This window comes from Haliotis rufescens, unplaced genomic scaffold, assembly GCF_023055435.1.
Source record: "Haliotis rufescens isolate VD_foot unplaced genomic scaffold, xgHalRufe1.0.p SCAF_8, whole genome shotgun sequence".
Taxonomy (NCBI): Eukaryota; Metazoa; Mollusca; class Gastropoda; order Lepetellida; family Haliotidae; genus Haliotis; species Haliotis rufescens.
This window is the reverse complement of record NW_025964372.1, coordinates 9,648,351-9,673,065: the sequence shown is the minus strand read 5'-3', so window position 1 is coordinate 9,673,065 and position 24,715 is coordinate 9,648,351. Positions and strand designations below refer to the sequence as shown.

Here is a 24,715-nt window from a genome sequence, read left to right as displayed (position 1 = left end):
ATAAATCTGTGTTCAGCCAAGGGCTTTGATCAAACTTATGAACTCTGTGTATTTAATTTAGTTTCATGCTTGATATAGATATAACTGGAGATTTCTATAGTGGACTATTTTGTCTCATCCATCAAATTTGGTACAAGTTTTTCTACGTTAGCTAATGTAGTCCTTCCCATCAAGTTATGTTGATCTTCTGACATATGATCTCTATTAACCATTAATCTTTCGGGAGCTAGCGTATAACTGTTATGGTCTTTGTGTAACTCTGTTGGATCTCCTAAGTCAACTTCTAGTATGTATCCTTTATCAGAATCTGTGGGAATATTATTCACATCAATATTGTTTACCCACTCAAAACCACCCGTGGGCAAAGGTTTACTCATAGCTCATCCATACAAATTGTTGGCGTCGAAAAAAAAAATGTGCGTAGTAGGTTTACTCGAATCATATCCTTCTGCTAATTTATTATTAGCCTTAGAATACCTTTTCACTGTCATTGATATACCACCTCTTAATCCTTTCTCAACAAACAAGTGCATATCGTAATCTGTGAGTAATTTTAATTCTACACCGGTCTTCTTAAACAATGTATCCCACAAGAGTCCGGGACTGGAATAGTAACATGCCGGATCCAAGCCATATTGTTTTAAACATGACTTTCAAAATATCTCAAATATATCGGCGAGTAACAGTACATCGGTTTTTAAATACAGATCATGATAATCACCTAAATTCTTACAACCTAATTTATCCCACACATTAAGACTGTATTTATAATCAGCATCGGTTATCTTAGATTCTGTTAAGTTACTATAGAATGATTCAATGGGTGGTAATTTAGTTTCATCGAATCTAGACCAATCATCCATATATTCATAAGGATATACACCTTATCTTAGCAACAAATGCTGGGTTAACCGATCATTATATTGATTTGTTGAAGCAAAGTCATTGGGATTGTTTGCATTAGCTAAATTGTCCAGGGAAGAGAACAGAAGCTGTACACTATCTGTGAATCTAAGTCCATTACTTTGTTTTGTTCTCGCTTTCCCATCCTTGTCCGTATAAAGTATAGTATTTGGCAAGGAGAATGAGATATATCTTTCCATATTATTAGGAATGCGCGTTCAACTGTCATCGGTCTTTGAGATAGCTTGCATGTTGAGATGAGAATCATATCCTCTAAGGTTATGATTGGTATTATTTGAGAATTCATTTTAAGTTTCAAGTTACACTCGTTATTCGTGGCTCCCCTGTAATTACCCATGACATGACAATAATCTCCTACCGAATCACCATTGAGGGGTTTATTACAAACATGACAACTCCTTGACTTCTCACAGGCCTCTGTAGTCTTCTTTATGCGCTTCTAAAAGATCTTGTCTGCTGTATCCATGCAGACATCTTTCACAGAAATATTCTTTTCTTATAGGTTGTTTGATCGTATATTAGCCTGTTTAAACTCTTTATCCAAAATGGCGGTCAATCAAGATTCAATATACGACTAGCTACTGAAAACAATAAAATCTGCAAAATCTTCATTGTATGTCAACCAAGTGAAAGTCGTTAGCTTCGACTTACAAAATGATCGTCCAGACTTTGAGGGTTTGGCAGATCCGCTCGACTGATCTGCATCGGTCGACTGGCTGTCATCACGCTTTCGCTTCTTGTCTGATATATCGTAGCATTGTGAGGATAATGAGGTACATCTTACTTACTTACTTTGGAGATTTAACGTGCGCTTTCCGACTGATGCGTCTTTCGCACACGGTACATCGACTGACTGACTGATATAGAAGATTTAACGTGCGCTTTCCGACTGCAGCGTATTTCGCACACGGGCCTGGCCAGACCATTTAGTGTATTCCGAGAAGGGTGAAAGTGGTGTGTGCAACCCAAGAGGGGGTTTTTAGGGGTTGCTTATATCGATTTTTTGAAATTTTAAAATTTGGAATAAATGCCGAGGTGGGTGGAGGAGGGAACTAAGGGAGCCGGGTGAGGTGGGTGTTTGTATGTTTATTGGATTTTGGATTGGTAGATTAATTAGTTTTTAGATGCGCTTAATTAGTTCTGTTTTGATTAGGAATACGCCTAGGGCCTTGAAGTTTTCTAGTTTATTTTGAGGGTTTAGTATTTCATCTAGAGTAGGAACCTTATTTAGATTGAGGTTGGTTTGTAGTGTGGTTCTGTGTGTTTGGTAGTGGGTGCAGTGGATGAGTGCGTGTTCTGTGGTTTCGGGTTGTTTGCAGTGGGGGCAGTTTCCTGTGGTGTGTCTTTTAAGTTGTTTTAGGTGGTTATTTAGGTTCGTGTGTCCTGTTTGGAGTTTTGTAATTAATCTGTCAATTTTTTTTTTTGGGGTGTAGGATTTTAGGTTTGGCTAGTGGTTTTCTGAGCACTTTTTTGATTTGGCTATTTGAGTTTTGATATTGATTATGCCATTTTTTGGTTATTTTTTGTTTGTTTACACTTTTAATTTCTGATTTTGAGATGGGTAGGTTTAGGCTTATTTCTGGTATTTTGAGAGATTATTTAGCTGCTTTATCGGCGCTTTCGTTGCCGTAAATTCCTACGTGGGCGGGGATCCACAAGAAGGTTATTTGTTTGCCTGCTTTTGTTAGGTCGTTGGAGCTTTTAAGTATTTGGTTTATTAATTTAGGTCGGTTTTTGGTATTTTTGTTTTGGAGGGCTTGTAGTCCACTTAGGGAGTCGGTGAGAATTAGGATTTTTGTGTTGTTTTTAGATTGTTGGTTATGCAGGGCTGAGGCCATGCCCATAAGTTCGGCCGTGAATATAGATTGGTTGTTAGGGAGTCGGTAAGATTGTGTGGATATAACTGGTTGTGTGGTATGGACTCCGAAGCCTGTGTGGTTGGAGGTCGGGTCTGAAGATCCGTCAGTGTATATGTGACACCAATTTGGCCAATTTTCGTGTATGTATGCAAGTGTAGTGGTTTTAGCTATGTTTGGGTCGGTTTGTTTATTTATTTGGTTAGCTAGCGTTGTGTCTATTTGGGGTATTTTGAGTTTAGGGGTGAAGATATTTGATTTTTTGCAGTTTTGTTTAAGATTTTTAATTTGGTGTTCATTGAGGTAGTTAGTTATTCTTTGGGATATTGGGGTGAGTAAGGGGTGTTTGCGAGCTAGAGCTTGGTTGCTTGGGCTAATGTTTTGGTTAAATAGGTTTTGGATGAGAGGGTTTGTTTGGGACGCGGCCCAGAAATCTAAGGCTTAGATGTTCCCTGCGTAGATTTAGTGGCATTTCTCCTGTAAGGGCCTGAAGTGAGGTGTAGGAGGTGCCATGTTGGGTGCGTGTAATTAGTTTAAGGGCTTGGTATTGTATTGAGTCAAGTTTTTTAGATAGAGAGTTGTTAAGGGTGTTGTATATGGCGCAGCCGTAGTCTAGTTTTGATCTAATTAGTGTTGTATATAGTGAGAGGAGGGTATCTTTGGAGGCTCCCCAGTTAGAGCCGGTGAGACATCTTAATGTGTTTAGGTCTTTGCTGCATCTAGTTTTTAGGTTTTGGACGTGAGCCTCCCAGGTGAGGTGTTGATCGAAAATAAGTCCTAAGAATTTGGTTTGTTTTTGGAATTTGATTGTTTGGTTGTTTAGCTGGAGGATTGGGTAGGCAGGTTTCATGTTTTTATGTTTGAATACTACTCCTGTTGTTTTGTCTGAGTTAAGAGGGAAGCCCCATTTGTCTGCCCATTGTTGTATTTTATTTAGAGATTTTTGGATTAAGTTTTCTGCCATTTTAATGCTTTTAGTGCGGATCCATAGGGCACCGTCTTCCGCGAATTTTGAAGTGTTTAGTTTAGGGGATAAGCCCTCGAATAGGTCATTTATCATTATATTGAAGAGGGTTGGGCTGAGGATGCTGCCCTGGGGAGTGCCATTTTCTAGGGGACACTGGTCCGATAGCGTATGGTCTATACCCACGGTAATTTTGCGATTGTTTAGGAAATCTTGGATGAAGTTTATTGTTTGGCCTTTTAGTCCTATTTTTTCAGTTTTTGTAATAGCCCGTGGTGCCATACCATATCGAAAGCTTTAGAGAAGTCGAGGAATATGCCTATGATGTACGGTACATCTGACTGACTGACTGATATAGAAGATTTAACGTGCGCTTTCCGACTGCAGCGTATTTCGCACACGGGCCTGGCCAGACCATTTAGTGTATTCCGAGAAGGGTGAAAGTGGTGTGTGCAACACAAGAGGGGGCTTTTAGGGGTTGCTTATATCGATTTTTTGAAATTTTAAAATTTGGAATAAATGCCGAGGTGGGTGGAGGAGGGAACTAAGGGAGCCGGGTGAGGTGGGTGTATGTATGTTTATTGGATTTTGGATTGGTAGATTAATTAGTTTTTAGATGCGCTTAATTAGGCCTGTTTTGATTAGGAATACGCCTAGGGCCTTGAAGTTTTCTAGTTTATTTTGAGGGTTTAGTATTTCATCTAGAGTAGGAACCTTATTTAGATTGAGGTTGGTTTGTAGTGTGGTTCTGTATCGGTACATCGATGATGCAAGGTATTTATGTACAGTTGTAAACACCTTTCACTCAAATTAACAAGGTGTTCTCAGTAATTAATCCTCGATTAATCAGTGTCAACTCAGTTTATTACCTATTACAGTGATTGACCGCTTGGACTGTCATGTAGGTACGATGTATTTACAGCAATCAAAACAAACAAAGCTTGTCAGTGTAGATAATGTTTATTGTGTTACAACTGCAGGTATCCTCAGCCTATCCCCTAAAGTAAACACATCAAAATTCGCGGATGATGGAGCCATCTGGATCCGCACTAAAAGCATGAAAATGGTCCAAAATTTACTCCAAAAATCTCTTAATAAAATACAACAATGGGCTGACAAATGGGGCTTCTCCCTTAACTCAGAAAAAACAACAGGAATAGTATTCAAACATAAAAACATGAAACCCGCCTCCCCAATCCTCCAGCTAAATAATCAAACAATCAAATTTCAAAAACAAACCAAATTCTTAGGACTTATTTTCGATGAACATCTCACCTGGGATGCTCACATCCAAAACCTAAGAACTAAATGTAGTAAAGACCTAAACACCCTAAGATGCCTAACTGGTTCTAACTGGGGAGCCTCCAAAGATACCCTCCTCTCTCTCTACATATCACTAATTAGATCAAAACTAGACTACGGCTGCGCCATTTACAACACCCTAAACAACTCTCTATATAAAAAACTTGACTCAATACAATATCAGGCTCTCAAACTAATTACACGCACCCAACATGGCACCTCCTACACCTCACTTCAGGCCTTAACAGGAGAAATGCCACTAAGTCTACACAGGGAACAGCTAAGCTTAAATTTCTGGGCCGTGTCCCAATCAAACCCTCTCATCCAAAACTTAATAAACCAAAACATCAGCCCAAAAAACCAAGCTCTAGCTCGTAAACACGCCTTACTTACCCCAATATCCCAAAGAATAACAAACTACCTAAATGAACACCAAATTAAAAATCTTAAACAAAACTGCAAACAATCAAATATCTTCACCCCTAAACTTAAAATACCCCAAAATAGACACAACACTAGCTAGCCAAATAAATAAACAAACCGACCCAAACATAGCTAAAACTACCACACTAGCATACATAAACGAAAATTGGCCAAATTGGTGTCACATTTACACGGACGGATCCTCAGATCCGACCTCCAAACACACAGGTTTCGGAGTCCATACCACACAACCAACTAAAACCACACAATCCTTCCGACTCCCAAACAACCAATCAATATTCACGGCAGAACTAATGGGCATGGCCCCAGCCCTCCATAATCAAGAATCCAAAAACCACCAAAACAATCCTAATACTTACCGACTCCCTAAGTGGAATGCAAGCCCTCCAAAACAAAAATACCAAAAACCGACCTAAATTAATAAATCAAATACTTAAAAACTCCAACGACCTAACTAAGGCTGGCAAACAAATAACCTTCTTGTGGATACCCGCCCATGTAGGAATATACGGTAATGAAAACGCCGATAAAGCAGCTAAACTATCCCTCAAAATCCCAGAAATAAGCTTAAACTTTCCCATCTCAAAATCAGAAATTAAAAGTGTAAACAAGCAAAATATCACAAAAAAATGGCATAACCTATATCTAAACTCAAATAGCCAAATCAAAAAAGTGCTCAGCAAACCACTAACCAAACCAAAAATTCTCCATCCATCAAAAAAAATCGACAGTGTAATCACTAAACTCCAAACAGGACACACCAACCTAAATTACCACCTAATACATTTAAAAAAAACACACTACAGGTAACTGCCCATACTGCAAACAACCAGAAACCCCAGAACACGCACTCATCCACTGCACACACTACCTAACACATCGAACCGCATTACAAACCACCCTCAATCTAAACAAGTCTCTCACTCTAGAAGCAATACTTAACCCACAAAATAAACTGGAAAACTTCAAGTCCTTAGGCGTATTCTTAATCAAAACGGAACTAATAAAACGCATCTAAAAACACAATAACCTACCAAATCAAAATCACATAAACAAACAAACATCCACCATACCCCGCTCCCTTAGTTCTCCTCCCCAACCCCATCGGCATCTATTCCAAATCTCATAATTCCCAAATTCTATATAAGCAACCCCTAAACCCCCCTCTTGGGTTGCACAGACAACTTCGCCCCTTTCGGAAACACATTAAATGGCCTGGCCGGCCCGTGTGCGAAATACGCATCAGTCGGAAAGCGCACGTTAAATCTCCAAAGTAAGTAAGTAAGTACAACTGCAGACAGAAACTGCTCAGTCCTAACTGTTGATCATGTCCGGTCAAAATTTAAGAATGTCCGGACAATACTTTTTTAAATGTCCAGACAGAAAAATTTAAATGTCCGGTAAGCAATATTTTAAACCGTACATTTGAGATTCCCAAGCGGACATGTCCGGCGCATATGACGGTTTCCGGACCCCTGAATTACAATCCTTTCCGACCAGAAATATTGGAATATTTTCTGGAGCAGAGCTCAACCTATGTACAACAGTTCCTTTTGAATGTCCGAAAATATTTATAACTAAATTATTTTGCTTTCCCCCTTATCAATTTGCGAGATTGGTGCAGGTACATCCGGATCTATACCATCAAAGTTGAGTCCCTCATTTAAGGGATAGCTCGAAGGTCTATCTAAATGTTTGTTTGTGGGAAACTAGGCAGATCTTAACATCCATCTCAAACAGTTGTCATCATTATTTTATACATTAATTATGGCTTTTTGCTTCTTATAATAGGAGGGTAAATCTATATAAGATCCACCTTTCAAAGGCATATAATTTGCTAAATGTAAAGTATTGATTCTGTCCACGCCCCAACCCGAACCTCAATTATTCAAGTGTTCTAAAGTTTCTTGTATCTGCTGAATTGAAGCATCTATTGATGAACTTATAGAATCAGATTCTTGGTTGCCCCTTAAATAAGGTTCTGTAGATTCAACACGGTCTGCATTATTTTTTACTTAATGACATTTTAACTATTAGCTGGTATTTTATACTATCTAAATCATCTAACTCCTCATTAAATTTGCTCTAATAATCGGTTTAATATCATTAACATCCATGTTGGAATTAATCTCCATCTTCCAGCCTCATAGATATTTACCAATGGATGATCTCTGTAACAACTGGTTGATTATTCTCAACAACTGGTTGACTATCCAGTAAAGCAATCAATTCAGCTTTTCTCATTCAAGAATAACCTCTCAGCCCACGGTTTCTCGCTTGACCTTTGATTTCTCAAACAGTCTGGGGCTTGTTAACGTTGTATTCCAAACCGAGTAAGGTAATCAATTCAGCTTTTCTCATCCGACAATAACCACGTAGACCACATTGTTTTGCCAAAGGTTTCAGCTCTCTGAAATAAACCATTGTGATGTTTTGGTATACGCAAAATAAAACAAATCTCTAAATGTTATTTTATTCATATATCTAAACACTGATTCTCCCCAACCTATTCCTCTCATTGATGAAATCCCTCTACCTTGTGTAAATAATCTGGTTTCCAATCTTGTCAGCGCCGTGTCTTGCATATTCAGTAATGACCTTTGACCCCAAACCCGCATACAGAACATATGTAGTTAACGTTACCCTGTCTAACTGAGTAAGAATGAATCCCGCAGTATAGACTGACACACCGCTTGTTACAGTTTAGGGATTTCCCCATAAGCGTAAATCTACACTGGTTTAACATCATTGCTGTTCTCCGTACAGTTGCACAGTATGTAGCAAGGATTGAACGGCATCAGTTGATGAAAGCCCGAAAATCAGATGTTTAAAAGTCAGCAAGTTAAGGACAGATACAACCATGAACCATGTGTCACAGTGTCCCGCCGAGCGATATCATGCTTTCAATTACCTGAACTCAGTATGCGAGGGGCGGTTGATAAGTTCTAAGCCTAACAAAGAAAACAAAGTCAGTTTGATACCAAAGCTTTATATTTTTCGACAAGGTCAACACACTTCTGCCAGCGATGTTGCAATGCCATTATGCCAATTTTGTAGAAGTCAACTTCTTTGTCACTCAAAAAGTTGTTGACCACTGTAATGACTTCATCATCTGACTGGAAATGAGTGCCAGCTAAATGCCTTTTCAACTGTGGGAACAGATGGTAGTCCGATGGAGCCAAATCAGGTGAATAAGGTGGATGTTGGAGAAGTTCAAAGCCACACTCATGGATTTTGGCCATTGCTAACAGTGATGTGTGTGCTGGAGCATTGTCGTGATGATAAAGCACACCTTTCGTCAACTTTCCACGTCGCGTAACTTTGATTTTCTCTCTTAACTGTCTCAGAAGTTCCACATAGTAAGCCCCTGTAACAGTACGGCCTTTAGGAAGCCAGTCCACCATGATCACACCTTCAGAATCCCAAAACACGGATGCCATGACTTTCACAGCTGAAGGCACAGACTTTGCTTTCTTTGGAGTAGGAGATGTGACATGTTTCCACTGTTTAGACATTAGATATTTTGATTCAGGTTCAAAGTGCTGGACCCATGTTTCGTCCATTGTAACAAATCGTTTGAGAAAGTTATCTGGATCACCTTCAAAAAGCTTGAGGTTCTCTCTTGAGAGATTCTCTCTTTGACGTTTCTGATCAGCTGTCAACAGTTTGGGGACCCATCGAGCAGAAACCTTGTTCATTCCTAGAATATCTGTCAGAATGAAATGTACTCGCTCCTGAGAGATGTCCACTAAGTTGGCTATCTGTCGCTGTGTCACTCGTCAGTCGTCCATGACTATGTCCAGGATTCGCTGTACCATTTCAGGTGTTGAAGACTCAACAGGTGGACCAGGACGGGGTTCATCACCAGTGCTCGATCGCCCACGTTTAAATTCTGCCACCTATCTTTTCACTGTTGCATATGACGGGGCATCTTCCCCTAGTATGGATAACATAGCCTCATATATGGCATTGGGTGTTAAGCCTTTCTTGTAAAGGTATTTGATAACAGCTCGCTTTTCCCGTTTCTCCATTTTAAATAATCTTATAACCCCCCTTGCAGTCAATAGCTTATATTAAACTAAATAATGTGTCCAATACAACAATCATCCTGTGTATGTCACTGTACTTGATCAGTCTATCACCACCATAAAGGAATTCATCCGTACCACACTCCTTCAGAGGTAGGCTCACAACTTATCAATCGCCCCTCGTAATATGATGCGTTACACCTGTATATTGATAATCCAACAAACAATCCCCTCTTTCAAATGAACAAATGAACACGTGTGTTGGGAAATCATGTATTGTTTGACCGACATCATATGTATGGTTCTCCAGTTTGTCTGTTTGGAATTTTTAAGAATTAGGCCTGTGTTTATCAGCATTCCCAAACTCTCGGACTATTCGTATTTCTGCCTGATGTATTTATGACTGAGGAAGGGTTTGGGGGACCTTCATATCCAGAGGCAAGAGAGTTAACTGACTTTAAAAGTCCAGTTTCCATCCTTGCCGAACTAGGCTGGAATTCCTTGGCTCGATCGTAGCGCCACCAGTGGCTATTACGGGTTATGTCCCTTCTATGCCTCTCCTATGGACCAATCAGATTCCAGCTCTCGTATCACTTGCATTTGCTTCAAACAAAATGGCGGCGCCCAGACAAGACGATCTGTTCGATTATCTAGATCTATATTGTGATAAAACGGATCTTACATGGCGAAGTGCATCAAATCACGTGGGCAACTTGACTAAAAACATGAAAAGATTTGCAAAAATATCCGAATTGGCAGTGCACATGCTGTGCAAATCCTGCAATCGACCTAAATCTGCATGACACTTTTGAACAGAATTTCGATTTCATTGCGCGATTTTGATTGGCCTATGCATAGACTCGTTATTCCAACCAAAATCTAACTCTTTAATACCAGCCTAGTTCGGCAAGGGAGGAAACTGGACTTTTAAAGTCAGATAAGTCTCTTGCCTCGGGAAGCTGGGGACCTTTGGTCTGTACCTACAGCTGATATTCTTATATTGCTAGAACTGTCACGGATGTTGGTATACGAGGCTGGGAACTGATCCAGTTGATCAGGTATATTCTTGTGTGGCATTCCAGTGCAGTGTGTGCGTCTGCCCGATGTGCAGCACGCCGTGGCTGAGGGACAGGGGCCGTGGTACAGTGGGGACACGATGCAGCTCAAGTGTGAGGGGGGATTCACGGCAAGCGGCAACAGCAAGGCAATCTGCGGCAAGGACGGAACATGGTTCAATGTGTCATTAGAATGCACAGGTACCATTCGCATACCAATATGTGATAATAGGGGCAATACACATTTCTAGGATGAATTAGCAGGGTTTATGGATACAAATGTGAAACAAATTGTGATTCAGACCTACATCAGTTAATAAAACTGTGTGTGTGTGTGGTGGGTGTGGGTGTGAGGATGTGTGTGGTGGATTGTGAGGGTAGGTGGGGGGTAGGTGGAGTGGGTGTGGGAGTGGTAGGGTGTGTGGGTGTGGGTCAGTGTCGGGGTGTGAGGGTGTGTGTGAGGGTGTGGACGGGGGCTAGTGTATGAACAAACACTCATTTGCCTTTCTGAAGATAATCACAGTTTCTGCTTCTTGCTTCTAGCTAGCTCATATGTGTTATTGAGAAATTTTGTTCTGTAGAAAAATTACCTCATGTCCTGGTTGCCGTGAAGGAAACACGACAGTTCCACATGATAAACGTCCGCTCCAGGGAGACAGAGGTGCTGCTCATTAACAGTTCAAAGAGCATACAGGACGTTGACTACTGTCCCCATTTGGAAAAACTCTTCTGGGCGGAGGAAAATGCGATTCGGGCCGCAAAACTTACAGACACAACCCCAGAAAACATTGTCAACAGTAAAGGTAACATAGTAATCGACACACATGATACAATCACTTTGTTAATAGATGTCGTCATGTAGTGTACGATTGGTGGATGAAATGGTCTGAGCCTAACTACGAAAGCTGTATGATACACCTTTAACAGTTTGTGTGAAGTAAATGTCCATGTATACAGGCTGCAATTGAACTAAGAAGACAACAAGGAAGCAGATTTCCGTAAAGGATGAAAACCGCCTCCGAGGTCTTGACTGACAATGTAAGCTCGGGCGTGAACACAGAGACAATACACAGCATTGTGTAGTACGTTAATACGTGAACAATACATAGCAGCGTGTAGTACGTTAATACGTGAACAATACATAGCAGCGTGTAGTACGTTAATACAGTGGGGAATACATAGCAGTGTGTTGTACGTTAATACACTGGCGAATACATAGTGCGTTGTACGTTAGTACAGTGGGGAATACATAGCAGTGTGTTGTACGTTAATACAGTGACAAGTACATAGTGTGTTGTACGTTAATACATTGGGGAATACATAGTAGTGTGTTGTACGTTAATACAGTGGGAAGTACATAGTGTGTCGTACGTTAATACAGGGGGGGAATACATAGCAGTATGTAAAACGTTAATAAAGGGGGGAATACATAATAGTGTGTTGTACGTTAATACAGGGGGAAATACATAGTAGTGTGTTGTACGTTAATACAGTGGGAAGTACATAGTGTGTTGTACGTTTATACAGGGAGGAATACATAGCAGTGTGTTGTACGTTAATACACTGGCGAATACATAGTGCGTTGTACGTTAGTACAGTGGGGAATACATAGCAGTGTGTTGTACGTTAATACAGTGACAAGTACATAGTGTGTTGTACGTTAATACATTGGGGAATACATAGTAGTGTGTTGTACGTTAATACAGTGGGAAGTACATAGTGTGTCGTACGTTAATACAGGGGGGAATACATAGCAGTATGTAAAACGTTAATAAAGGGGGGAATACATACTAGTGTGTTGTACGTTAATACAGGGGGAAATACATAGTAGTGTGTTGTACGTTTATACAGTGGGAAATACATAGTGTGTTGTACGTTAATACAGTGGGAAGTACATAGTGTGTTGTACGTTTATACAGGGAGGAAAACATAGCAGTATGTAAAACGTTAATACAGGGGGGAATACATAGTAGTGTGTTGTACGTTAATACAGTTGGAAGTACATAGTGTGTTGTACGTTTATACAGGGAGGAATACATAGCAGTATGTAAAACGTTAATACAGGGGGAAATACATAGTAGTGTGTTGTACGTTAATACAGTGGGAAGTGCATAGTGTTTTGTACGTTAATACAGTGGGAATACATAGTGTGTTGTACGTTAATACAGGGGGGAATACATAGCAGTATGTAAAACGTTAATACAGGGGGGAATACATAGTAGTGTGTTGTACGTAAATACAGGGGAAATACATAGTAGTGTGTTGTACGTTAATACAGTTGGAAGTACATAGTGTGTTGTACGTTTATACAGGTAGGAAAACATAGCAGTATGTAAAACGTTAATACTGGGGGGAATACATAGTAGTGTGTTGTACGTTAATACAGTTGGAAGTACATAGTGTGTTGTACGTTTATACAGGGAGGAATACATAGCAGTATGTAAAACGTTAATACAGGGGGAAATACATAGTAGTGTGTTGTACGTTAATACAGTGGGAAGTGCATAGTGTTTTGTACGTTAATACAGTGGGAATACATAGTGTGTTGTACACGTTAATACAGGGGGGAATACATAGCAGTATGTAAAACGTTAATAAAGGGGGGAATACATAGCAGTATGTAAAACGTTAATACAGGGGGGGATACATAGTAGTGTGTTGTACGTAAATACAGGGGAAATACATAGTAGTGTGTTGTACGTTAATACAGTGGGAAGTACATAGTGTGTTGTACGTTTATACAGGGAGGAATACATAGCAGTATGTAAAACGTTAATACAGAGGGGAATACATAGTAGTGTGTTGTACGTAAATACAGGGGAAATACATAGTAGTGTGTTGTACGTTAATACAGTGGGAAGTACATAGTGTGTTGTACGTTAATACAGTGGGAATACATAGTGTGTTGTACGTTAATACAGGGGGGAATACATAGCAGTATGTAAAACGTTAATAAAGGGGGGAAAACATAGTAGTGTGTTGTACGTTAATACAGGAGAAATACATAGTAGTGTGTTGTACGTTAATACAGTGGGAAGTACATAGTGTGTTGTACGTTAATACAGGGGGGAATACATAGCAGTATGTAAAACGTTAATACAGGGGGGAATACATAGTAGTGTTTTGTACGTTAATACAGGGGGGAATACATACTAGTGTGTTGTACGTTAATACAGGGGTAAATACATAGTAGTGTGTTGTACGTTAATACAGTGGGAATTACATAGTGTGTTGTACGTTAATACAGTGGGAAGTGCATAGTGTGTTGTCCGTTAATACAGGGGGGAATACATAGCAGTATGTTAAACGTTAAAACAGGGAGAAATACATAGTAGTGTGTTGTACGTTAATACAGGGGGGAATACATAGTGTGTTGTACGTTAATACAGGGGGAAATACATAGTAGTGTGTTGTACGTTAATACAGTGGGGAGTGCATAGTGTGTTGTACGTTAATACAGGGGAAAAAACATAGTAGTGTGTTGTACGTTAATACAGTTGGAAGTACATAGTGTGTTGTACGTTAATACAGGGGGGAAAACATAGCAGTATGCAAAACGTTAATACAGGGGGGAATACATAGGAGTACGTAAAACGTTAATACAGGGGGAAATACATAGTAGGGTGTTGTACGTTAATACAGTGGGAATACATAGTAGTGTGTTGTACGTTAATACAGTGGGAAGTACATAGTGTGTTGTACGTTTATACAGGGGGGAATACATAGCAGTATGTAAAACGTTAATACAGGGGGGAATACATAATAGTGTGTTGTACGTTAATACAGGGGGAATACATGGCAACGTATAGTACATTAATGCATTGAGGAATACATTAGCAATGTATAGTACGTTAATATAGGGAGGAAAACATAACAGTGATTAGTACGTTAAAAGGGGTAGGACACATAGCAGAGTGTAGTACGTTAATACAATGGGGAATACATTGCATTGTGTAGTATGTTTATTGAGGGGAATTACATAGCAGTGTGTAGTTTGTTAATACAGGGGAAATATTTTGCAGCGTGTAGGCGTTAATACAAGGATGAATACAAAGCAGTATGTAGATGTTAGTGGAGGGGGAATACATACTAGTGTGTAGACATTAATAGAGGTGGGGTGGGTGGGGTTAATGGCAGTATTTAGAAGTTAGTGCAGGGGTAAATTATCTAAATTACCACGGCTTACACTGCATGTTAAGATATACACGATCTCCGTGACTTCATAAGGATTACAGGTGCATCTGATTGAGTGTATCACAGAATATATATGTGAAATGATTTCCATACTGTATGTGTTCTTGCTTTATAGGCATCGGGGGGTTTGTTCGCGTTGATGGACAAAAGAAGCTTGTGTTCTACGCTATTCGAGGGGACAAAACAAAACTGATGAAACTTGAAATTGGTGGTCAGAAACAAACCCTTAATGTAGTGGATACACCCCTTGCCTTAGAGATCGATATCAAGTCAGGGTAAGTATATCCTACTGCCTGGAGATCTGCAATGCATTGATAGCATGCAGAATGTAGCTATATACTGTATTAACCGTTGCAAATCAGTAGATAATAACAGCAAATAAGTCAGCAAAGTCACAGTAAGTGTTTCCATGAATACATTGGGTATAAAAGAGATGATCTTCAGCTAAAAAACAACAAAGAGGTAGTCAAGTAGCGTTTGAAGATAGTCCAGTGCGTGAAGGTAGTCAACAACTTGAAGGTAGTCCAGTGTTTGAGGGTAGTCCAGTGCTTGAATGTAGTCCAGTGCTTGAAGGTAGTCCAGTGCTTGAAGACAGTCCAGTGATTGAAGGTAGTCCACTACTTGAATGTAGTCCACTGCTTGCAGATAGTCCAGTACTTGAAGGTAGTCCATTACTTGAAGAAAGTCCACTAATTGAATGTATTCTACTGCTCGAAGACAGTCCAGTGCTTGAAAGTAGTCCAGTACTTGAAGATAGTCCACTCTTGAAGATAGTCCACCCCTTGAAGATAGTCCACCTCTTGAAGATAGGCCAGTGTTTGAAGATAGTCCACCTCTTGAAGATAGCCCAGTGCTTGAAGATAGTCCACCTCTTGAAGATAGGCCAGTGCTTGAAGGTAGTCCACCTCTTGAAGATAGGCCAGTGCTTGAAGATAGTCCACCTCTTGAAGATAGGCCAGTGCTTGAAGATAGTCCACCTCTTGAAGATAGGCCAGTGCTTGAAGATAGTCCACCTCTTGGAGATAGTCCAGTGCTTGAAGATGGTCAATAGTAATGGGCATGTCAGTGAGTATGGCTCTAGGCTGCTTCCAGCAACATGAACTAAGGCGGTATCCAGCAGATAGCCGCCATCCTTCCCTCAATGCTAGTCTGTTCAAGAGCAATACGACTTCGTGTAGACTAAAACTGGTCTGGAAAAAGCAAAATTGTTTTGGAGGTAACACTTCTCTACTTTAAATTTAAGATTTTCGAAGGTAGATTCGATACCTGTACGTTTCAAAATTTGACAAGGTGGGGGAAAAACAACTCGAACTCTTTCGTAATAGGGCTAGTGATAGATGGTGTGCTGTTGGTTGAGTTTGATATAGCCTACAGGTTGAATAGTTGAAACTATGGGGATTAGTGAAGATCGGTTTTGTTATACACATATTTTATATACTCAAACTGTAACATAATACTGTAACATAAAACTGTGCTCAACATGAGACCCAGGCTCGATTATTTACAGACCGCCGGCACATGCCTGGAATATTGGTGAGTGCGGCGTTAAACAAACAAACATCAATGTCCGATAGAACATCCTCTAGTACCGATACCCAGTGCTTGAATGTGGTCCAGTGCTTGAATGTGGTCCAGTGCTTGAAGATAGTCTAATGATTGACGGTGGTCCAGTGCTTGAAAATGGTCCAGTGCTTGAAGATTGCCCAATGCGTGAATGTAGTCCAGTGCTTAAATGCAGTCCGGTGTTTGAAGATAGCCCCGTTGCGTTTGAAGGTAGTCCAGTGCTTGAAGATAGTCCAGGTCTTGAAGATAGTCCAGGTCTTGGAGATAGTCCAGTGCTTGACGATAGTCCAGTCCTTGAAGAAGTCCAGTACTTGAAGATAGTCCAGTGCTTGAAGGTAGTCCACTACTTGAAGGTAGTCCACTAGTCCAGATAGTTGCATGCATAGTCCATAGTTGCATGCATAGTGCATAGTCCACCTCTTAAAGATAGTTGAAGGTAATCCACAACTTGAAGATAGTCCAGTACTTGAAGATAGCCCAGTGCTTGAAGGTAGTCCAGTACTTGAAGATAGTCCAGTGCTTGAAGGTAGTCCACTACTTGAAGGTAGTCCACTAGTCCAGATAGTTGCATGTTGTCTAGTGTTTGAAGGTGGTCCATTGCTTGCAGGTAGTCTAGTGTTTGAAGGTGGTCCATTGCTTGGAGGTGGTCTAGTGCTTGAAGGTGGTCCATTGCTTGCAGGTGGTCAAGTGTTTGAAGGTGGTCCATTGCTTGCAGGTGGTCCAATGTTTGAAGGTGGTCCATTGCTTGCAGGTGGTCTAGTGTTTGAAGGTGGTCAATTGTTTGCAGGTTGTCTAGTGTTTGAAGGTGGTCCATTGCTTGCAGGTAGTCTAGTGTTTGAAGGTGGTCCATTGCTTGCAGGTAGTCTATTGTTTGAAGGTGGTCCATTGGTTGGAGGTGGTCTAGTGTTTGAAGGTGGTCCATTGCTTGCAGGTAGTCTAGTGTTTGAAGGTGGTCCATTGCTTGCAGGTTGTCTAGTGTTTGAAGGTGGTCCATTGCTTGCAGGTAGTCCAGCGTTTGAAGGTGGTCCATTGCTTGCAGGTAGTCTATTGTTTGAAGGTGGTCCATTGCTTGCAGGTAGTCCAGTGTTTGAAGGTGGTCCATTGCTTGCAGGTAGTCTAGTGTTTGAAGCTGGTCCATTGGTTGGAGATGATCTAGTGTTTGAAGGTGGTCCATTGCTAGCGGGTTGTCTAGTGTTTGAAGGTGGTCCATTGCTTGCATGTAGTCCAGTGTTTGAAGGTGGTCCATTGCTTGCAGGTAGTCCAGTGTTTGAAGGTGGTCCATTGCTTGCAGGTAGTCTAGTGTTTGAAGCTGGTCCATTGGTTGGAGATGATCTAGTGTTTGAAGGTGGTCCATTGCTTGGAGGTAGTCTAGTGTTTGAAGGTGGTCCATTGCTTGGAGATGGTCTAGTGTTTGAAGGTGGTCCATTGCTTGCAGGTTGTCTAGTGTTTGAAGGTGGTCCATTGCTTGGAGGTAGTCTAGTGTTTGAAGTTGGTCCATTGCTTGCAGGTAGTCTAGTGTTTGAAGGTGGTCCATTGCTTGCAGGTGGTCTAGTGTTTGAAGGTGGTCCATTGCTTGGAGGTGGTCTAGTGTTTGAAGGTGGTCCATTGCTTGGAGGTGGTCTAGTGTTTGAAGGTGGTCCATTGCTTGCAGGTTGTCTAGTGTTTGAAGGTGGTCCATTGCTTGGAGGTAGTCTAGTGTTTGAAGGTGGTCCATTGCTTGGAGGTAGTCTAGTGTTTGAAGTTGGTCCATTGCTTGCAGGTAGTCTAGTGTTTGAAGGTGGTCCATTGCTTGCAGGTTGTCTAGTGTTTGAAGGTGGTCCATTGCTTGGAGGTGGTCTAGTGTTTGAAGGTGGTCCATTGCTATGAGGTGGTCTAGTGTTTGAAGGTGGTCCATTGCTTGCAGGTTGTCTAGTGTTTGAAGGTGGTCCATTGCTTGCAGGTTGTCTAGTGTTTGAAGGTGGTCCATTGCTTGCAGGTAGTCCAGCGTTTGAAGGTGGTCCATTGCTTGCAGGTAGTCTAGTGTTTGAAGGTGGTCCATTGCTTGCAGGTAGTCCAGTGTTTGAAGGTGGTCCATTGCTTGCAGGTAGTCTAGTGTTTGAAGCTGGTCCATTGGTTGGAGGTGGTCTAGTGTTTGAAGGTGGTCCATTGCTAGCGGGTTGTCTAGTGTTTGAAGGTGGTCCATTGCTTGCAGGTAGTCTAGTGTTTGAAGGTGGTCCATTGCTTGCAGGTAGTCCAGTGTTTGAAGGTGGTCCATTGCTTGCAGGTAGTCTAGTGTTTGAAGCTGGTCCATTGGTTGGAGATGATCTAGTGTTTGAAGGTGGTCCATTACTTGGAGGTAGTCTAGTGTTTGAAGGTGGTCCATTGCTTGGAGATGGTTTATTGTTTGAAGGTGGTCCATTGCTTGCAGGTTGTCTTGTGTTTGAAGGTGGTCCATTGCTTGGAGGTAGTCTAGTGTTTGAAGGTGGTCCATTGCTTGCAGGTTGTCTAGTGTTTGAAGGTGGTCCATTGCTTGGAGGTGGTCTAGTGTTTGAAGGTGGCCCATTGCTTGGAGGTGGTCTAGTGTTTGAAGGTGGTCCATTGCTTGCAGGTTGTCTAGTGTTTGAAGGTGGTCCATTGCTTGGAGGTGGTCTAGTGTTTGAAGGTGGTCCATTGCTTGCAGGTTGTCTAGTGTTTGAAGGTGGTCCATTGCTTGCAGGTAGTCTATCGTTTGAAGGTGGTCCATTGCTTGCAGGTAGTCTATTGTTTGAAGGTGGTCCATTGCTTGGAGGTGGTCTAGTGTTTGAAGGTGGTCCATTGCTTGCAGGTTGTCTAGTGTTTGAAGGTGGTCCATTGCTTGCAGGTGGTCTAGTGTTTGAAGGTGGTCCATTGCTTGCAGGTTGTCTAGTGTTTGAAGGTGGTCCATTGCTTGCAGGTAGTCTATCGTTTGAAGGTGGTCCATTGCTTGCAGGTAGTCTATTGTTTGAAGGTGGTCCATTGGTTGGAGGTGGTCTAGTGTTTGAAGGTGGTCCATTGCTTGCAGGTTGTCTAGTGTTTGAAGATTGTCCATTGCTTGCAGGTAGTTCGTTAGTTACGTTGAGTCTCACGTTGACAGCTCCTTAAAACAGTTGTTGAATATTTATTTATTCATGAAAGATAAACTTTCCAAATCCTCTTGATATCATTTGGTATGTAATTCAAACCATGGATCTTCTGATCCGAGGTCGGACGCCTTGTTCTCATGACCAAACAGGAAAACCCCTTCAGCAAGCTGTGGGACGACTCCACGCCCTGCTACACATTCACACCACATCTTTCCATGCACCTAACAGCAGTAAGGTATACTGGGAAGCCAAAACGACAGGAAAGTCTCTCACCGCGGAGCCGACAACAGGATGAAGACGCACGGCTACACGCTACCCCCATTAGATCATCATAATTGGAAGATTGTGTAAATCGTTTAATCCATAACCAGTCATATTGTCGAAGTGTATGGTTGTAAATGTACTCGCAAGTCGAAGTACGTGCAGTACCTGAGAGAATGACATTTGAGGGTAGGCATGAGTTGGTGCAAGTGACTCATTTTCGTTTACCTGCTTAAACAATACGATGACATCAAACACAACATTTGTGTACCACGTTCTCTTACAGTCAATTCTCCAGTAAGTATTCCGTATGTTGGCCGGCGAGGGTCATCCTTCGCGGAGACCATCCCGAGGTGATGGATGATACGGAGGCATACGTTTAACCGTAATTGTATGTCCTGCGGGTTACTGTCAGTGAATATACTGTGACGTTTCAGTTGAGCCCACTCAAAACAATGATCAAAAACATGTTTTGCAGACTTGTATACTGGGCCGAGTGGATCGTCGAAAAGCAAATAAAACGAATGAAGTATGACGGCAAAGGTGTGGAGACTGTCATCAAGCTGCATAAGTGCGATCTTGGACCCTGGGCTGTACATATTGACGTGAACAGTGGGTAGAATCTACTTGTATATCACGTCTCTCAGTGTCACCTCTCTCAGTGTCACCTGTCTCAATATCACCTACCTTAATATCACCTCCCTCACTGTGTACTCTCTCAATATCACCTCCCTTAATATCACCTCCCTTACTGTCTACTCTCTCAATATCAACCCATTCACTGTCTACTCTCTCAATATCACCTCCCTTAATATCACCTCCCTTACTGTCTACTCCCTTAATATCACCTCCCTTAATATCACCTCCCTCACTGTCTACTCTCTCAATATCAACCCATTCACTGTCTACTCTCTCAATATCACCTCTCTTAATATCACCTCCCTTACTGTCTACTGTCTCAGTATCACCTCTCTCAATATCACCTTCCTCACCGTCTACTCTCTCAATATCACCTCTCTCACTGTCTACTCTCTCAATATCACCTCCCTTAATATCACCTCCCTTTACTGTCTACTCTCTCAATATCACCTCCCTTAATATCACCTCCCTCACTGTGTACTCTCTCAATATCACCTCCCTTAATATCACCTACCTCACTGTGTACTCTCTCAATATCACCTCCCTTAATATCACCTCCCTCACTGTCTACTCTCTCAATATCACCTCTCTCAATATCACCTCACTCACTGTCTACTCTCTCAATATCACCTCTCTCAATATCACCTCCCTCCCTGTCTACCCTCTCAATATCACCTCCCTCGCTGTCTACTCTCTCAGTATCACCTCTCTCAATATCACCTCCCTCACCGTCTACTCTCTCAATATCACCTCCCTCACTGTCTATTGTCTCAGTATCACCTCCCTCACTGTCTACTTTCTCAATATCACCTCTCTTAATATCACCTCTCTCACTGTCTACACTTTCAATATCACCTCTCTCAGTGTCACCCTCCTCACTGTCTACTTTCTCAATATCTGCGCTCTCACTGTCTACTCTCAATATCACCTCCCTCACAGTCTACGCTCTCAATATCACCTCCCTCACTGTCTACTCTCTTAATATCACCTACCTCACTGTCTAATCTCTCAATATCACCTCCCTCACTGTCTACTTTATCAATGTCACCCCTCTCAGTGTAACCCTCCCTCACTGTCTACTCTCTCAATATCACCGCTCCCACTGTCTACTCTCTCAATATAACCTCTCTCAATATCACCTCTCTCAGTATCTACTCTCTCAGTACCACATCTTTCAGTATCACCACTCTAAATATCCCCTTTCTCAATATCACTTCTCTCAATATCACTTCTCTTAATATCACCTCACTCCCTGTCTACTCTTTCAGTATCACCTCTCAAAATCACTTCCCTCCGTACCTCATCTTTGTATCACCACTCTAAATATCACTTCTCTCAATATCACCTCTCTTAATATCACCTCACTCCCTGTTTACTATCTCAATATCACCTCTCTTAATATCACCTCCCTCACTGTCTACTTTCTCAATATCACCTCTCTTAATATCACCTCTCTCCATGTCTACACTTTCAATATCACCTCTCTTAGTGTCTACTCACTCAATATCACCTCTCACCTCCCTCACAGTCTACTCTCTCAATATCACCTCCTTCACTGTCTACTCTCTCAATATCACCTCCCTCACTGTCTACTCTCTCAATATAACCTCTCTCAATATCACCTCTCTCAGTATCTACTCGCTCAGTACCACATCTTTCAGTATCACAACTCTAAATATCACCTCTCAAAATCACCTCTCTCAGTACCTCATCTTTGTATCACCACTCTTAATATCACTTCTCTCAATATAACCTCTCTTAATATAACCTCTCTTAATATTACCTCACTCCCTGTCTAATCTCTCAATATCACCTCTCTTAATATCACCTCCCTCACTGTCTGCTCTCTCAGTATCACCTCTCTCAATATCACCTCCATCACTGTCTACTCTCTCAGTAGCACTTCTCTCAATATCATCTCCCTCACTGTCTATTCTCTCAATACCACCTCACTCCCTGTCTACTCTCTCAATATCACCTCCCTCACTGTCTACTCTCTCAATATCACCCCACTCCCTGTCTACCCTCTCAATATAACCTCCCTCACTGTCTACTCTCTCAATATCACCACACTCACCTACCTCACTGTCTACTCTCTCAATATCACCTCCCTAACTGTCTACTCTCTCAGTATCACCTCTCTCGATATCACCTCTCTCACTGTCTACTCTCTCAATGTCACCTCTTTCAGTGTCTACTCTCTCAATATCACCTCCCTCACCGTCTACTGTCTCAATATCATCTCCCTCAATATAACCTCCCTCACTGTCTACTCTCTCAATATCACCTCCCTCAATGTCTACTTTCTCAATATCATCTCCCTCAATATCACCTCCCTCACTGTCTACTCACTCAATATCACCTCTCACCTCCCTCACAGTCTACTCTCTCAATATCACCTCCTTCACTGTCTACTCTCTCAATATCACCTCCCTCACTGTCTACTCTCTCAATATCACCTCCCTTACTGTCTACTTTCTCAATATCATTTCTCTCAATATCACCTCTCTCAATATAACCTCCTTCACTGTCTACTCTCTCAATATCACCTCCCTAACTGTCTACTCTCTCAATATAACCTCTCTCAATATCACCTCCCTCCCTGTCTACTCTCTCAATATCACCTCCCTCACTGTCTACTGTCTCAGTATCACCTCTCTCAATATCACCTTCCTCACCGTCTACTCCCTCAATATCACCTCCCTCACTGTCTACTCACTCAATATCACCTCCCTCACTGTCTACTTTCTCAATATCACCTCTCTTAATATCACCCCTCTCACTGTCTACACTTTCAATATCACCTCTCTTAGTGTCTACTCATTCAATATCACCTCTCACCTCCCTCACAGTCTACTCTCTCAATATCACCTCCTTCACTGTCTACTCTCTCAATATCACCTCCCTCACTGTCTACTCTCTCAATATCACCTCCCTCACAGTCTTCTTTCTCAATATCATTTCTCTCAATATCACCTCTCTCAATATAACCTCCTTCACTGTCTACTCTCTCAATATCACCTCCCTCACTGTCTACCCTCTCAATATCACCTCCCTTTCTGTCTACTGTCTCAGTATCACCTCTCTCAATATCACCTTCCTCACCGTCTACTCTCTCAATATCACCTCTCTCACTGTCTACTCTCTCAATATCACCTCCCTCGCTGTCTACTTTCTCAATATCACCTCTCTCACTGTCTACACTTTCAATATCAGCTGTCTCAGTGTCACCCTCCTCACTGTCTACTCTCTCAGTATCACCTCTCTCAATATCACCTTACTAACCGTCTTCTCTCTCAATATCACCTCCCTTACTGTCTACTGTCTCAGTATCACCTCTCTCAATATCACCTTCCTCACCGTCTACTCCCTCAATATCACCTCCCTCACTGTCTACTCACTCAATATCTCTTAATATCACCTCTCTCAATATCACCTCCCTCACTGTCTACTCTCTCAGTATCACCTCTCTCAATATCCCATCTCTCACTGGCTACTCTCTCAATGTCACCTCTCTCAGTGTCACACTCCTCACTGTCTGCTCTCTCAATATCACCGCTCTCACTGTCTAATCTCTTAATATCACCTCTCTCAATATCACCTCCCTCACTGTCTACTCTCTCAGTATCACCTCTCTCAATATCCCATCTCTCACTGGCTACTCTCTCAATGTCACCTCTCTCAATATCACCTCACTCACTGTCTACTCTCTCAATATCACCTCTCTCAATATCACCTCCCTCCCTGTCTACCCTCTCAATATCACCTCCCTCGCTGTCTACTCTCTCAGTATCACCTCTCTCAATATCACCTCCCTCACCGTCTACTCTCTCAATATCACCTCCCTCACTGTCTATTGTCTCAGTATCACCTCCCTCACTGTCTACTTTCTCAATATCACCTCTCTTAATATCACCTCTCTCACTGTCTACACTTTCAATATCACCTCTCTCAGTGTCACCCTCCTCACTGTCTACTTTCTCAATATCTGCGCTCTCACTGTCTACTCTCAATATCACCTCCCTCACAGTCTACGCTCTCAATATCACCTCCCTCACTTTCTACTCTCTTAATATCACCTACCTCACTGTCTAATCTCTCAATATCACCTCTCTCACTGTCTACTTTATCAATGTCACCCCTCTCAGTGTAACCCTCCCTCACTGTCTACTCTCTCAATATCACCGCTCCCACTGTCTACTTTCTCAATATAACCTCTCTCAATATCACCTCTCTCAGTATCTACTCTCTCAGTACCACATCTTTCAGTATCACCACTCTAAATATCCCCTTTCTCAATATCACTTCTCTCAATATCACTTCTCTTAATATCACCTCACTCCCTGTCTACTCTTTCAGTATCACCTCTCAAAATCACTTCCCTCCGTACCTCATCTTTGTATCA

At 41.7% G+C, this 24,715-nt stretch overlaps 1 protein-coding gene across 1 annotated transcript in view; it reads left to right on the top strand.

Annotated features, from left to right (window-relative positions):
* LOC124123941 (sushi, von Willebrand factor type A, EGF and pentraxin domain-containing protein 1-like) overlaps positions 1-24,715 on the top strand; it is a 68,783-nt gene that overhangs the window by 24,029 nt on the left and 20,039 nt on the right. Inside the window, exons 8-11 of the mRNA XM_046487145.2 lie at positions 10,601-10,774; positions 11,155-11,376; positions 14,883-15,042; positions 20,150-20,283. Of these exons, the coding sequence (XP_046343101.2) occupies positions 10,601-10,774; positions 11,155-11,376; positions 14,883-15,042; positions 20,150-20,283 (690 nt within the window). The remainder of the gene's footprint in view (positions 1-10,600; positions 10,775-11,154; positions 11,377-14,882; positions 15,043-20,149; positions 20,284-24,715) is intronic.